General features: G+C 47.4%; 5 protein-coding genes across 5 annotated transcripts; 3 read left to right on the top strand and 2 right to left on the bottom strand.

Moving 5' to 3' along the window:
- The first annotated feature begins 1,374 nt into the window (after window positions 1-1,374).
- LOC6496121 (integral membrane protein GPR180) lies at window positions 1,375-4,374 on the top strand. The gene is made up of 5 exons (XM_032450582.2): window positions 1,375-2,147; window positions 2,205-2,781; window positions 2,842-2,912; window positions 2,975-3,264; window positions 3,323-4,374. The coding sequence occupies exons 1-5, from the start codon at window positions 1,522-1,524 to the stop codon at window positions 3,562-3,564; spliced, it is 1,806 nt and encodes a 601-aa protein (XP_032306473.1). The 5' UTR covers window positions 1,375-1,521; the 3' UTR covers window positions 3,565-4,374.
- A 130-nt stretch (window positions 4,375-4,504) lies between these two features.
- LOC6496122 (putative gustatory receptor 58c) lies at window positions 4,505-6,020 on the top strand. The gene is made up of 2 exons (XM_001960235.4): window positions 4,505-5,664; window positions 5,720-6,020. Exons 1-2 carry the CDS (start codon window positions 4,603-4,605, stop codon window positions 5,894-5,896), a joined length of 1,239 nt encoding a protein of 412 aa, XP_001960271.1. The 5' UTR covers window positions 4,505-4,602; the 3' UTR covers window positions 5,897-6,020.
- Window positions 6,021-6,141: 121 nt separating this feature from the next.
- Window positions 6,142-7,578, bottom strand: LOC6494470 (putative gustatory receptor 58b). Its single transcript, XM_001960236.4, has 2 exons — window positions 6,407-7,578; window positions 6,142-6,352 (listed from the first exon to the last, which is right to left on the bottom strand). The coding sequence occupies exons 1-2, from the start codon at window positions 7,418-7,420 to the stop codon at window positions 6,143-6,145; spliced, it is 1,224 nt and encodes a 407-aa protein (XP_001960272.1). The 5' UTR covers window positions 7,421-7,578; the 3' UTR covers window position 6,142.
- A 28-nt stretch (window positions 7,579-7,606) lies between these two features.
- Window positions 7,607-8,877, top strand: LOC6496123 (putative gustatory receptor 58a). The gene is made up of 2 exons (XM_001960237.4): window positions 7,607-8,623; window positions 8,680-8,877. The coding sequence occupies exons 1-2, from the start codon at window positions 7,607-7,609 to the stop codon at window positions 8,830-8,832; spliced, it is 1,170 nt and encodes a 389-aa protein (XP_001960273.1). The 3' UTR covers window positions 8,833-8,877.
- A 4,998-nt stretch (window positions 8,878-13,875) lies between these two features.
- On the bottom strand, window positions 13,876-15,211 carry LOC6494468. The gene is made up of 2 exons (XM_001960238.4): window positions 14,707-15,211; window positions 13,876-14,647 (listed from the first exon to the last, which is right to left on the bottom strand). The coding sequence occupies exons 1-2, from the start codon at window positions 14,906-14,908 to the stop codon at window positions 14,028-14,030; spliced, it is 822 nt and encodes a 273-aa protein (XP_001960274.1). The 5' UTR covers window positions 14,909-15,211; the 3' UTR covers window positions 13,876-14,027.
- Window positions 15,212-15,307: the final 96 nt, after the last annotated feature.

A 15,307-nucleotide genomic window follows, 5' to 3' on the forward strand; every position in this document is an offset into this window, starting at 1 on the left:
TATTTAGCTCTAGAATGCGAATATATAAAAATATTCTATCTGGGGACTAAAATGTGTCCACCAGCCCCATTTTAGTGATAAAATTTTTTTTTACTTTCACCCTAATTTCTCCCAAACCAAATAACTTTTGGAATATGTTTCGACAAAAATTATCTAATTGAAACAATACCTTTCGATTGGTATATCATTCATTTAGATCGGTTGCCTACAGAAAATTTTTAATTCTTCGGCTATATATAGAGTTTCCTCGCGCACGCCTAGGCATGCAGGTCGTCACCTCGTGGACTTCCGTCCACAGTGATTTCTTGTATTTGTCTTGACTTTTGCCCAACTGAGTGAACTGTGACTGTCAACAAAAACGCCAAAACTTGGCCCAAAACTATGCTTTCGGAAGGGCTCATGAATTTATTCTAGCTGTTCTCCGATTTTTTTGGGTTTGTGCCGCATCATCAATAAATGAGTGAGTAATGGTCGAGTAAGTGGGTCAACGGAGAGGGAGGACTCCGACTCCTTGATTCCGAGAAGCGAAGTCTTTATTTTCCAACAAAAACACAATGCAAGAAATCTACATCTCAATGGCTTCTCATATTTTTTTATGCAAAGCCACAGCCGGCAATATTTTCGCACAATCAAAGCTCAAAGGAATTGTCAGAGTGTGTGCAATTTTTTTTTTTGCACCTTTGCCAAGGGGGATAAGGAAAGTGGGCGGGGCAACCACAATCCATACGAGAATTTTTTCGCCACCGCCGGCTGCATTTTAAATGAATAAGCGAAAGGGATGCTCTGTCCTGGCAGGACATGGGGGTTACGTGGCCCCCTAGACGTGGCACTTTGAAGTTTCAGGTTCAAAAAAGGGGTAGAAAGACTCTTCGCCGCATAAATTTTCGAATTATTGAAATTTATTGTTCAGAATTGCCATTGGCAATGGGAGCTTAAAAAATTGTAAAGAAAATGAGAGTTGGGACGACATCTTGGGAAAAGCTAACCTCTTTCATTGTTCGATAATTCTAAAAAATGGGCTGTCACAGGAGATTTAATCAATTATCTTGTCGATTTTGGAAAAGGTGTTAAATATTAATGTTAAAAAATTATTAATTTTTATAAAAAATTATTTCGTTAGAAAGTTGTTGAATCTCTCTTTCACATTCAAATGAAGATTGTCTGAAAATGCGGACAATTTTTTCGAAAATATACAGTCATTATAACTTTGATGCCTTTAAATTGCAATAAAATGTATGTTCTCAATCTATTAAATCATTATTTATCCTTAAATTTTAAAATAAAAAGTTCAAATATTCTGATTAGACCTTAGCACAACAGCGCCATCTTTGGCTACTTTTCCGAAACACCGAAACTATCGATAAGACTTATCGATATCAGACATAGACTTTCAACCACCACTAAGGGACTGGACAAAAACAACAACAACCATTTCTGGAGACGGGGGATTGTGGAAATTTCCGCAAAACAAAATAAAAATAGCCTAGACCGAAAACAAAAGCCATTGCAAACTGCAGAGCAATGCACAAAGGTGCGCCACCCTGGCAGAAGAGCCTCCACGATGCCAACGAAGCAGCGGAAATGGAGGTGAAAGGAAGAAACAAGGGAGCGGAAGAAGAAGCAGTAACAGCATCAACACAACTGATAAGACGGGAAATCTCTGGAAATCCCATGCGAATATTACTCGTGGGGCTTTTCCTGTTGACTTATATGGTGCAACTACCCACATGCCAAGCTACGCACATCAGCGGGAGGTTCCAGACCGCAGACTTCTTTCAGTTCCTGGTTAAATTCGGCTTCAACAAGGCGGACCCCCAGAGGAGAAATCCCTACGGATACATATATGGGAATATAACCTCCTCGGACCACTATGCTGCCCCACTGACCCTGGCTGTGTTGGATAGGAGCACCTTCGTGGATTTTTACAGCAATCGTAGTCAGCGGAGCAGGGAAGCAGCCTGCGCGGGGATGTTTTCGCGACTGCAGCACATAGCTTACGATGCCCGGTGTAATCCCCACGCCAAAAGGGACTTCCTCAGACACATTCCCTGTCCGAAGGGCGAACTATGCAGCGACGAGGACGCGCCGAGCAACGTTATACCTGGTTTCCAGTTTACCTATGTTATTAACTTAGAGTCGGAGCCCAGGTGAGCTGGAGAGAACCATTCCTTTGTTCACTTTTCTTATAACCCATCCTTTGCTAGATTCTGGTACCTCTCCTTGGTAGCCTGCTACCAGAACCAAAGCACTTGCCAGTGGCACGCTCACGAAAGCATCCCTCGGCTGAGCAACCTGACTAACAAGATGCTAAACACACTAAGCTACGACATCCACCTGGTTAACATTCATCCCAACAACTCTGCTGCACACCCCTTGACCTACCAGTTTCCCTATGATCAGCAGAATCTGCTGGAGATGTACCTCGTATTCCTTCTGGTTTACATTGTCCTGCTGCCCCTTCAAATCTACGCGGTTAGGCGACAGAAGCATCCGGTAACGAAGCTGTTCACCCTAAGTCTGCTAAGCGAGTTTGTGAGCTTGGCTCTGATCACTGCCCACCTGATCCGCTATGCGGCGAACGGAGTGGGAGAGCCGCGACTGCAGGCGGCGGGCGACGTGCTGGATATTCTCAGTCGCACCAGTTTCATGCTTATCCTGCTCCTGTTGGCCAAAGGCTGGGCGGTAACAAGGCAGCAGATCAGCCGAACGGGCTGGATCATACTCATGTCTATCTGGGTGCCATATTGCGCGTTTCATGTGTTCCTATACATCTGGGATAGGGTGAGTTGAACCCTTTCTTTAATGTAAATGAGGCAACTAAGACCTTTGGTATGTTCGCAGACGGAAGTTGACGTTGTTTCCGATATAGACGAGTACCAGACCTGGCCGGGCTGGATTGTGCTCATACTCCGGTAAGTCTGAAGTATTTCTTGAAAATCCGCTCACCATTCTGATGACTGTTTCCCACTTCTAGCACCTCCTTTATGATGTGGTTCCTGTACGAGCTGCGCAACACTATGAAGTACGAGCACTCCAGTAAAAAACTGGACTTCCTGTTGCACCTGGGCGCCTCCAGCTTGGTGTGGTTTATTTACCTGCCCATCGTGGCCATCGTGGCGCTGCAGGTCAGTCCCATGTGGCGCTACAAACTGCTGCAAGGCATCACAAACTCGGCCGACTGCATGGCCTACTGTGTGATGACCGGCTTATTGTGGCCACATCGCGCGGGGCAATACCTGCTCCTGGCGGGAACCAAATATGCCGGTGGGTATTGGTAATTCGTGGAAAAGTTGTACAGTTTAATGAACCTGAAACGTTGCAGGCATGGACGAACTAGACGAGTTCAACGAGGCGCCCCACATTGTGAGGGAGCGCGAGAGGCGGCGGAACTCGCCACCCGATGATATATCCATTGGCACTGGGAGTGGAGGCCGGGGCATGGTCTTGTCCACTAGCATTCCACACTCGCTGAACGGTGACGCGTGCAACGATCTGCTAGAGGCGGAGGATCTGGACGCGGAGCTGCTCACCGATCTTAACAAGAACAGCCACATTATAGCGTAGATGCAACCCACGGGTTAAACACTATTTGTAGTAGTCAATTGTGCTAAAAGGAAGCAGGGATTGTTAACCATCCTGTCACATAACCATAGATATAGCAGAGTTAGAGTAGGTTGGTCTTGCAGAGGTGCTCTGAGTCGTCATCTACATCTTCGTCCCCTTGAAGATCACTCTGCGCTAGTTGTCTGCGTGTATATTCCACATAGTTAGTAGCCACCTACAACGAAGTCTAGCGAAGATTGTTGTGTGATTTTTATTGTAATATGCTTGAATTTATGATTAGTTTCTAGTGTTATGGTAATGCATAGGACAACGATTCGACTCGATACGCTTCAGCATCATCATTTGGTTGCTTAGGCTTACATTTTAATCGATCACCGACTCTACCTATACAAGATAAGCGCATCGACTCCCACAAAAACCAAGCGGTATTTTGATAAGAACAAACCAAACAAGAAAATAACATGGAACGACGAAGCGAAGATAGTGAAATAAATAACTAAGTTTTAGATAAGTACACCACTAGGGTCTTTGATTTGTTTCCCAGGTTGCGCTACTGATTAGTGCCACACCATACTTTCGCTTATCAAATGGGTTTTTATGAGTTGGAACTTTGAATACTCTTGTACCCAAGCATTCGTTGCATTTAATTATTTGATATTAGAACTTTTCAAAATTGAAATTCCGTTGACTTTATTTGTTATGAATTTATTGACTTTATCTGAAATTTATTACCCGTATTTTAGTCTCAAAATTCTTTATTATTTTGGAGATTTTACTATACTACTTGTAATAAAAACCTTTTTGATTATAGTTTTTGGTCATGTTTTCCGAAGAATAGAGCATCTATTTTTAGTTTGAAAACCCTTGACTCCTGTAGTACTTAACACCTGTTTAGAATCGAAGATAACACCTTCCTGTTGCATGTCCTGGCATTATTAACATTCCTAGCGTCCCTCGGGGCTGTTGCGACCCTTGGCTGCTAAACAAACAAGTTGGTATTGATTTCAGGGGTTAGTTGCGACTCGATCCTTCAGCAGCATGGCCAGCCTGTCTCTCCTGCGGATATTTTTTGAAGTCAGCCGCCTGATTGGACTCAGCAACCTGCACTACGATCACCGGAAGCAGTTCTTCAGGCATGACCATGTGCCCACCATTGCCTACTGTCTCCTCCTCGATGTGGCCTACGTTTTGGTCCTGCCCATTGCCACTGTCGTTCTGACAGGCAACCTATACACTTGTCCGGACATGGGCATGTTTGCAGCCGTCTACAATGTAGTGGGCTTGGTCAAGCTGGTAACCGTAGTGCTCCTCATGGGCAGTGTGTGGTTCCAGCGGCGCCGATTGCAGAACCTGGGCAATGAGTTCCTGGCCATGCTCCGCCGGTTCAGGTTCGCGATGGGCAATGATTGCCGAAGACGTTGCCTGTGGAAGCTACTGCTCACAACCTCCCGGTTTGTGCTGATGGTGCAGCAGCTCCTGGTTCGGGACTCGCTCATAAAATGTAAAATGAGTTCAAAGTTCGAACGGTCGTTGGCTCCAATTTTTTCGGCAGCCATGGTGTTCTCCCTTCTCATGCTCCTCCTTGTGAGCTATGTGGACCTCACCGTGTACATGATCCAGGTCAACGGAAACTGGCTACTGGAGAACATGTCGCAGAATGCCCGCGAAATGGTCCAGGATCTGAAAACTTTGCCCAAAAGAAATGGCAATATCCGGAACATGGGATTAAGGCAAGTACTGCGCGCCTGGCAGCGTGTTTGGGAAAGATGTATGCGTCTGGACAGAGTTCTTCAGCAGCTCTTGGAGATCTTCCAATGGCAGCTGCTCTTCAACCTCCTGACCACCTACATTTTCAACATAGCCACCCTGTTCCGGATGTGGATCTACATAGAGTACGATCAGAATTTCCATTTGTGGAAAGGTATTCTCTCTGCGATTATTTTCCTCGTCCACCACGTGGAAATTATGATGCAGTTTTCCGTTTTTGAAATTAATCGTAAAAAATGGCAGGAGCTTTTCGATTCTATGGAAGGACTTTGGTTTATGACTTGTTTTGGTAACCGGTGTGAAAGCCGACACGAATTGGTGCTCTCCAGGAAGGTAAGTTTTCCAAAACATTGGTCAATTTTAAAAACCCTATTTTTTCTTTTTATAGCTCGAGTTTTTCCTTTTGTATCTAAGTCGGAAGCTTCAGAGAGAACCTCAGAGGGTGCGGCGCCTTCACATAGCTGGGCTTTTTGATTTGAGCCTTCATTCAGTTCATCGAATGACCCGCTCGGTAGTGAGCAACGTCCTGGTTCTCTGTCAGATTGCGTACAAGATATATGGTTGAGGACCTAAAAAGCTTTTCGAAAGCTTCAGCATCACTGGGGTGGTATCCTTTTCGGACAACTTTGTGTCCTTTTTATATCCCAGCATTGTTTTTATATCCCAGCAAACCATACTTGGAGACTTGCTAAGTGTATCCGCCATAAAATAAAGCTTCATGCCATAAAATATCCTTATTTTCGAAAAAGTAAAAGCTACCATAAATGGTTTATTGAGGAAATAACATGTCTATGAAACTTCAGCTTGCTCTTCACACATCACTAACGTTTTTGCTTAAATGGGTAAGATAGGTATGATCGATGGGCTGCTTCTTCAGCCTCAAATCGAACTGCATCAGGATAATAACTTGGGTGAGGATCGAGCCAATGTAGCTGAGGCAAGCTGGCTTGTCCAGCTCCACGAGGCCGCAGATTTTGTAGACCAGACGATTGCGCCTCACCTCCATGGCGAAAATGTCCAACTGCAAGACAGAAGTTTGCATTTCGAATCATTACCATAAACAGAACTGTCTCACCTCCCTCTGGAAGGACTTGCTAAGACTTGGCAGATCGCTGAACTGCTTTAGATGGTGTCCGACATGGTTGCACGAAGTGACCACCCTGTCCAGCATATTCATCATCATCATAGTGCTCCAGAAATTAAAAACTATCAAGCCATTTCCAAAGAGGACACCCCAGCCACTGGACTTGATGGTTTCATTGCTGTACTGGACAGCATGGTACAAGATATTGATGGAGGTCATGAACATGTTGACGAACAGCGCTGCATTGGCTATATCGGAGAGTGAAAAGATTCTCCTGGCTAGCTGAAATGTTTCCAGGTGCATTGCAGCTATGAATCGGAGGGCCTTCACTCCTTTCTTGTCCTTCCGGTTGTGCAGACCCTCTAGCGCCAGGTGCACGGCCCCGAATTGGTTCTCCAGCAGTATGAGGACTCCAAAGAAGGACATTTTAAAGGCAACGAAGTGAAGGAACTGCGATACCCTTGCCGCCAAAGCCATAAGGCTAAACTTGTTGATCACACCAAGGAGCTGGTACTGGATTACCGTGGAGCACGTGGTTGTGGAATAGCACACTATTATCTGCATCCACATCTTCCGAGCCAGTGATAGTTGCAGGTCCTTGAGGTCCTTCCTGTCCACGTGGCTTCTCAAGAGGCTTCTGTACCTCTTCCAATAACTTAGTGCATCTTCGTAAAGTCCAATGATGTCCTTGCGTTTCACCCAAATGGTGCCGTAGCAGCCCAGTAGAGCCATTACCCGGAGTCCAGTCATCATGAAGAAGTTCCACTGCAGAATGATGTTGTACTTGATATAGCCATCGAGAACGGCTTTGGGAAACAAGAAGTAGATGCTTAGCATGAGGCAGATGCTTAGGCAGAGACTGTAGAGCAAGTAGGACCAGGAGAGCTTCTCCAGGCGAACAGTTCTCCGCCAAGAGCGTATCCTCAAGGTGGTGCCCAACAGGGCGAAACCCACGGCGTGCAAGTAGACCAAGTTCATCACGCGACCCAGTTTCGGATGCAACATGTTGTTTGGGTGAAGGTGACCGGTCAACTGGATATAAATAATAAAATAATTAGGTAAAGTTGGTGTCGCTCCATTAGGAGGACAATGGCTGGACAGGTTCCTCGATTTCCGGGATGATAACGCGCACTTCCATCGATTGCCGACCAGTTGCCATTCGTCGCTTGCCGTTTGTGGAGGTTTGTCGAAATGCTGCTGAAATACTTTCACATTTACGGGCTAGCCTGTGGACTCGTACCCGCTCCACTCGACAAGTTCTCCAAGTTCTCCAAGGCTTCTAGGACCTACCTCATTTACACCGCCTGTTTTCAAGGTCTGCTCCTGGTCCTCCTGCCGTTTACCTTTCCCAGATATATGTACGACGCCAGCTACATGAGACGGAATCTGGTCCTCCAGTGGGCCTTCAGTCTCACCAACATCACGAGGATAATAGCTATGCTGACTGGTTTTTTCCTGACTTGGGGAAAGAGAACGAAGCTAATAGCTTTGGAGAAGGCGTTGCTAGCCCACTGCCTGGAATGCAGGGACTTGGAAGACGATTCTACTGGCTTCCTCAAGCTGAGGCAGAGAATTCATGGCCTGCTGCGTCAGCAATTTTTCCTCCTGAATGTCCACGTTGTGGTTGCTGCACTGCTGCTCACACGCATAGATAAGGATCAGGAATTCAGCTACCACCTGATGATACTGGTCCACGTCCTGCAGTTTGCCTACATAGTCATTATGACGGCGAGCCTGTATGTGATTCATTCGCTGCTCCTCTGGCAGCAGGAGCGGGTAAACTTGGCTCTCCAGGATCTCTGCTCTGCACTGAACCACGAGGAGCGAAACTCTCTGGTCCTATCTAGAACCATAGCCACAGAATCATTGCAGGTCATGCGCCATCTGTTCCAGTTGCATTCGGAAAACCGCAGACTCTTGCGTGAGATTTTCAAAGAGCTGGACGTTCCCATTGCCATGTTGCTCCTGAAGATGTTTGTGACCAACGTGAATCTGGTCTACCATGGTGTCCAATTTGGAAATCACTCCATAGAAACCACTATTTTTACCAGAATCTTGGGCCAACTGGTCGTGATTTCCCACTACTGGAGTGCCATACTGCTGATGAACATTCTGGACGACCTCACCCAAACCAGTGGCCCCAAAACGGGCCACATTTTGAAGCAGTTTAGTCACCTAGAGCTGGTCAAACGAGATTTCCAATTGCAGGTAACAGCTTGTCCACAGTTTGAATGAAACAATCTCACCACAGCAGTATTTTTCAGTTGGAACTCTTTTCGGACCATTTGCGTTGCCACCCGGCCACTTACAAGGTCTGTGGCCTGTTTGTGCTCAGCAAGCAGACTAGTCTGGTATACTTTTTCTTTGTTTTGGTGCAGGTTTTGGTTTTGATACAATTCGATATGAAGGATAAGTAAAGAAACTGAGTGAAAATGAATTAAGAAAATAAATACCAAAATTGATTGTGGGAAAATGGAACAATGGAAATGAAACTCACCATAGCTACTTGATTCCCGCCAAACGTTAGGTGACGGGTGGAAGCTTAGCTAACAGTTCTCTTATCCTTTTTTAAACTACAGAAGATCGGCAAAGCCGACAGTAATCCTCTGGAGGGTTAGTCTTGCATTCTCCCAGCGTCGGTGACATAAAATTGGAAGCCAGAGTCCCAGGCTACCGCTGGCATTAAGAAGAAAGCGAAGACATTCTCCCAAATCCACAGAAAGCTCGTAGGGATTAAGAAGTCAAGGCGAAGCCCAGTCAATGTCTGCGAAGAGAATCAGTTTCTGGAGAAAGGTCTCCTCCAGAAAAATCGAAGTCGTTTGCATGCCAAAGGCATCCCTACACACCGATGAAAATCAGAGTTTTGATAATTTCTGTTCAATAAATTGGACTCCTGGACGGATTCTGAACATTGCTCGAACATTTCTGGCTCTTCCCTGTCTCTTCTTGTATAATTGCTCAACACATACGATACAGGAATTAAATATTAAATGCCATTAATCAAATGTGATTTCGTGCCACTACAAAAACCCCAAAGGCATTTCACGGGGAACACCCGGATGAATGAGGAGACGGAGGGGCAGATGGACTCTTCTAAGGAAGTGGAGAAAGGTGATTCATTGATTATACATAAATAAATATGTGCATGTTTGTGTGCCTGGGCCAAAAATCATAATATATTTAGCCGCCCCCAGCCGGAGCCAATTAATTCAGCCTGATATCGGGTACACACACAAAATTACATCACCTACACGAGGATGCACTGAAAGAAAGATTACCTATGGAAGTGGAAGATACAGTAGTCATGTGAAGATGGAAGTAATGTCCCCTGTCCCACTGTGTCCTAATCCTGACACAGCCTGTCGGCTGACAAATCAAATTTAATCAAGCTTGCAGCCAGGAAGTCAGGGCCCCCGAGCAGGATTTGGCCATTAAATCTGACCTGCGAGGCTCTAACTATCATCTATCCCATTGCTTAACCCACTCTCGCCCCCAGATGCCCGCTCCACGCCCCCTTCGGCTCGGTTCGATATGCGCCAGCTGCTTTTTGTATTAATTCCAATTATACGCACGACTGGGGAATTTTCATTTGGACTGAAAGGATTTTGGGTCATTATGAGCTGCTACTTCATCATTCTTCTCCAGTCTGTTCTCTAGCCGCCCCTTCTGTGTTCATTGTTTTCGGCTCCGAACTAGTTCAGGTCAGCCACCAGCCCCCAGTCCTCGTCTCCAGTCCACGTCCATCCTCGACCCAATTGGGAAAAAGGAGCGACGGTCGGGATGGGGTTAATTGGCCAAGGTTTTGTGTATCGATTGCTGCGAGCTGTTCTTGTGACATGGCCGCAACCACAAAACGAGAACAAATAAGATTTCTTTTGGCAACTAATTAGCAAGCTGGGCTTGCTAAGTTTATCCTGCAAACACGCCCCTCCCCTTGGCCCAATATAATTAGTCCTTTGACACTAATAAACTGAAATGGAAATTATGAAAATTTGTATCCCGAAACAGTGCCAAGTCAGCAGGCTCTGAAATTGCAATTATCTTGCAACATAGTCCTAGTACTTCTGCACCGAAATATATAATTCTGATTCCCTGAAACTTTTTGAAAATCAATACCCTTTCGAGTTGGAAATGTTTCTGTAATTTTAGAATCATTTCAGATGCCAGACTTTAACGAGAGTTGGAACTGGAAAACAAGACGGAGCTCCCCATCCGAGTCCCGGAGTCTCCATCACAGCCCAGTGAGCTGGACGGGATACGGAATACTACTTGCATCCCTGGCTTTTGCATGCCCTTAAAATGCAATTAATTTGTTATAAACTTTTGGCAATAGTTTCGGACTAAGCTTCGTCCAGCATTGAGCCCTCCAAATGGACATGGATAAGTTTTCCCAGAGTGGAGGGTGTGGGGTCCGGAAAAACAGTTATCAACACCAGGGGACAGAGGACGTCGGCAGGAGGCTCAGGGGGAACCACATAGAAGTGGGTCAAGTTATTTTCAACACTTAAAATAAACTCCTGCCCGCAGTCTTCAGTTCTTTGAGCCAGCCAAAATGCTAGCTCTTTCTTTTGCCGCCCGCTTTCTGGGTCATCACGGGGCCACCCCCTAAATGTGCCACACCCCCGCCCTTAGCCGCCCGTTGTCATCGCCGCTCTCGTCGCCTCGGCGCATAAATATAAATTGTATTGTTTCAAAAAAAGTTTTCCCTCCGAGTTCTGCGGCCAGCGGAAAAAGTAGTTAAAGTTTTGTTTTCGCCGCTAGTTTATTGCGTGATTTCCTTCGCAATGACAGGCGCTGGGCGGTTTAGTGGGTGGTTGTGTGGTGGGTGATTGGGTGGTGCGGTCTGAGTGGCAGAGTGATAACTGCAAGGCGCAGGCGAGAAGGTGGCGAGAAAACATTCAGCCACATAATTCAGTTTCTGCCAGTGTATTTGTGTGGCTTTTAACAAGTTGTGGCTTCCTTTTGGGAAAAAAGCGTCGAACGAATCGGGCTCTGGTGGAATTTAAGGAAAACTGGCTTCTGAATAAACTGATGGGATTTCATTTCGTACCGAATAATATTTTGGTTTTTATTGAGCTCCTTAAACCTGATTTATAGTTTCTACGGGTTACGGGTTACGGGTTACGGCTCCTCCCCCGCAATCAAAAACTGAAGTGGCATCTTCGACTTATTTTTTGGCATCTTTGGCATTGAGGCAACCCGCCGCATCTGGTGGCCGTTGCATCCATTTAGGAGGTAGCATCCCATTCGATGGTGCTTCAACTTTAAGGGTACTTGGGGCAAGTTTACAATTCCGCCGTTGCCAGTAACCGTTATGCACGTTCTGCCACGTGACTAGGTGTTGCGGGAGGAGCAGCGGATCGGCGTCTATGGCCCAGGACTCGGCATTTCTAATTGCATTTTTACTTAGTGCCGAGTCGAAAAGTTTCTTTGACTTGGCGGTGGCCGGAGGGGAGCAGCACTGGAGGTGGATGGCCGGAGAGAGGTAGGAGGTAGTCCTGTGCGTAAAGTTTAATTAAACGTGTTTGATTTATGACTTTCTGGGCAGTCGGCAGCTGCAACCGCAATTCCAATTCCAAAAACCTAATGCTTTTATTTTGGCTTCTGTCCTCCTCCGCAGAGGAGTAGAGCGAAAGTTTTCCGCTTTTCCGCGCTTTCCCACGCCGGACCCGAAAGCCAGGAGCCTTTATGGCACCTGCACCTGTGCATGGATGTGTGGGAGTGCCCGTGTGTGGTGTGTGAGTGCCATGTGCCATATGATTTCCGTTTCCGCTTCCGTTTCAACACACAATTTCCAGCACCTTGCGAGCGTCGCATCTTTGGCCTTAGCATTCCATTAAGCGTTTATTGTTTTCGTGGCCATTAAAGTTGCATTTTCCCACTGCCACTAACACCCAACCACCTTCAACACCCACCTTCTGCCCAATAAAAACAAAAAAGAAAACTTTTCCTCAACAAGTTCATCATCAAAGTTATAGCACCCAAACAGCAGGTGGGCACCCGATTCGAAGGGCAATCTAGGCGCAAAGCCCTGGGCTTAGGATTTCGGGGCGCAAATCAGGTCAGGCCACAACCACAAATCTCTGGCTCAATCCATGCTGAAAAATATTCCACGATAATCAACTTGGTACACGTTTGCGAGAGTCCTGGCCCTGCTCCTCGTCCTCGTTTTGGCCTTTCTTATGCCTTGTAGGCTTTTCCGCCCTGCCATGCATTAAAATGCCGAAAATGATTGGGAAAATCGCAAAAAGCGAAAGAAATCCGGAAAAGGCAGCCGCATAAATCTCCGGCTAACATCAACGGGGCCAAGGCGAGCGCCTTGGCGAACCTCTGTGTCCCTTATCCATATTTTTTATGGCCTAGGGAGGAAAATGGAAAAAGTTTATGTTAAAGCCACTCTCGCCTTCGCCGATGAACTGTGCGGATAATCGCGGGGCCTTCTGCTCGGCCATTTCCAGTGGCTTAGTGCGGCCCGTTAGCTGTGGTTGCGGTTGTGTTTGTGGGCCAAGTTAATACGGTTCCGGTATCGGTAAGAGCTGGCCAGAAGCCCTGCTCTTTTGAAGGCTAATTTGAAAATAGGAAACATGGCTGTTTGGAGGCTGTTTTTATTGCACAACCCACTCCGCTTATCGCCACAACATGCACTCCAAATAGCTGTCACCTCGATGGCCCTAATGGAAAGTAACATTCCTAATAAAAAGCAATCACTTAAAAATACATATTAAATTCCTGTCTGACCGAATAACTTTCGGCCGGGCAACGAGTGCCATTTTGTCAGGGCTTTTGTCACAACACACTAATTGGCCAGGTCGCGAAAGGATACGTCCACAAAGAGGCATAGCAGGGTTCCAGACCTCCAACCCAAACCCTGCATTCCGGCGACAAAGCACAACTAACAGTTCGCAGGAGTTCATCCATAATCCACTACAAAATGGCTTTCATAAATGGCCAAATATGTGTGCAAAAAAGGCAAATATATTTCATTTATGGAATGTTTCGCGCAACTTTTTTCTTAAATGAAATTTTACATTTAACATGACCAATTAATGTGCGGCAAAGCCGCAAATAAAACCGCTTAATTACGTGACACGGCCAAAAGGCAGACAGCCTGGCAGCATGGCAGCCAAGCTGCCGGACCAGGCCCGGGGATGGGGAGGAAAAATTTGCATGACACGCATCGAAATGAAATAATAATATGGTTAATAAAGCCAGCCGCATCTGATTCATTCACTAGCCGCCGACACCACGCCACAGCTCAGCCGCTCACCCACCGATTCCCGGCCAGAAATCGCGAGCCCAGGATCCGGCTCCAGGCCAATTATCGCACTTATTTCGCTGCTAATTAAAATGCAATTATTTGCTTTAAACAATATAATCCCACTGACTGGCGTTTCGATTTATTTGCGCACCGGACAGGTCTCCCCCAGCTTATTTACCTCAAAAAGTTGTTTAATTAGAAACAGTCTAAAGGATTTACTTAAAGGATCTCATCATAGTTGTGCGATGAACGCTTAGCGTTCCGTGACTAGCTGAATGACTAGCTTGTGTCTTACAAATGTGTGTTTCATCTGTTACTAAATCTAAATCACAGTATCCAGGACTCCGGCAGGTATCACGGATCCACATCCTGCTCCGTGGGCCCATCCTCGTCGTCCTCGGCGGTGATGTGAAGACGTGGAGCTGCGAAGCTGTTGCGCGGCGGATGGCTCTGCCTGTGCCGCGGACTCGTCTCCGGCGGAGCTGCGGTGATGGCGACCGGTGATGGGGCCGCCGTCTCCACATACTGGCCCCCGTTGGCGGCCACATTGCGGCCCGCTTCCTCCACGAAGTCTGTGATGATTTGCCACAGTGGCAGACGATCGGCCACGCCGCGGGCACGAGCTTGTAACAGGGCCGCGGTGGTGATCAGGGTGAAGTTCAGGATGCCGGCGTTGAAGATGTGCAGCCAGGCGTTGATCTGGAGCTGGCTGTCGGCCGAGCCGTCGCTCGGAGGAGGCACGGGGAAGGGCAGTGGCACGGGCAGCGGCAGCGGCACAGGTGCGATCTGGTTCTGTAGAGTTGGAAGTGGACGCGGCACAGGGTGACCGTTGATGGAGCGCTTCTGGGGCGGCTTCAGTGATGGCGAAGTAGCCACGGATACAGAGGAGCCGTTCGAGGTGGCGCTGGGTTGGGTGTTGCTGATCTGGGGCTTGGCCATGGCCATGGCCAGGATCGAGGGATAGTTGCTGGCACCTACCGACCATCGAATGAGTTAAAAGGAGAGAAGCCAATAGAGTGGCACAGTAACCTACCTTGCTGGACGGCCGCCTCGCGGGCAATCCGCTGCTCGGCCCGCTTCACCCAGCCCCGGACGGTGGACTCCGGGACGCCCAGCTCGCGGGAGATGCCGGCCTTGGTCTCGCCGCCCCGAATACGGGCTATGGCCCGCTCCTTGTCGTCCAGGGAGACTTGCACCCTCGGCCGCTTGCCACGTGGCACTCCGAACCTTTCCATAGTCGGTCGAGTCGCGACGAAGAAAGCACGAGAAGAGAGGAAAACGGACAACGGAAGAGAGGTGAAGAACTTTCGACTGCTTTCGGGAGGTCTACAATCTACGGATTTTCACAATTTCACTCGCGTCGCCTTATGCCGGACGGTCTGATTTGCTCGACACACTGTTTTTGACAGCGCCTCGGTTCGAAGGGTTCGGCTCGGGGTTCAGGGCCAGCTGACATTTAAAGCGGCGATGTCATCGGCATCTCCGTTTTCTTCGCGTTCGCCGCATGCCTCTTTCCCCAGCTTTCTACCCACTTTCTTCCGCTCTTCCCGGCCTCTTTTGGGCCGTATTTCGGGACGGAGCCTTGCTGCAGAGCGGCAGGGATGCATTGGCCCCGGACTGCCAACTCGACGGAA

The sequence above is a fragment of the Drosophila ananassae genome, chromosome 3L (genome assembly GCF_017639315.1).
Source record: "Drosophila ananassae strain 14024-0371.13 chromosome 3L, ASM1763931v2, whole genome shotgun sequence".
Lineage (NCBI taxonomy): Eukaryota > Metazoa > Arthropoda > Insecta > Diptera > Drosophilidae > Drosophila > Drosophila ananassae.

Coding starts and splice junctions, on each gene's coding strand:
- LOC6496121 (XM_032450582.2), top strand. CDS start 1,522: ATGCACAAAGGTGCGCCACCCTGGCAGAAGAGCCTCCACGATGCCAAC. Junction 2,913..2,974: donor TGGATTGTGCTCATACTCCG/GTAAGTCTGAAG, acceptor TCCCACTTCTAG/CACCTCCTTTATGATGTGGT. Junction 3,265..3,322: donor GGCGGGAACCAAATATGCCG/GTGGGTATTGGT, acceptor GAAACGTTGCAG/GCATGGACGAACTAGACGAG.
- LOC6496122 (XM_001960235.4), top strand. CDS start 4,603: ATGGCCAGCCTGTCTCTCCTGCGGATATTTTTTGAAGTCAGCCGCCTG. Junction 5,665..5,719: donor AATTGGTGCTCTCCAGGAAG/GTAAGTTTTCCA, acceptor TTCTTTTTATAG/CTCGAGTTTTTCCTTTTGTA.
- LOC6494470 (XM_001960236.4), bottom strand. CDS start 7,420: ATGTTGCATCCGAAACTGGGTCGCGTGATGAACTTGGTCTACTTGCAC. Junction 6,353..6,406: donor GCAAGTCCTTCCAGAGGGAG/GTGAGACAGTTC, acceptor TCTGTCTTGCAG/TTGGACATTTTCGCCATGGA.
- LOC6496123 (XM_001960237.4), top strand. CDS start 7,607: ATGCTGCTGAAATACTTTCACATTTACGGGCTAGCCTGTGGACTCGTA. Junction 8,624..8,679: donor AACGAGATTTCCAATTGCAG/GTAACAGCTTGT, acceptor AGTATTTTTCAG/TTGGAACTCTTTTCGGACCA.
- LOC6494468 (XM_001960238.4), bottom strand. CDS start 14,908: ATGGAAAGGTTCGGAGTGCCACGTGGCAAGCGGCCGAGGGTGCAAGTC. Junction 14,648..14,706: donor CGAGGCGGCCGTCCAGCAAG/GTAGGTTACTGT, acceptor GATGGTCGGTAG/GTGCCAGCAACTATCCCTCG.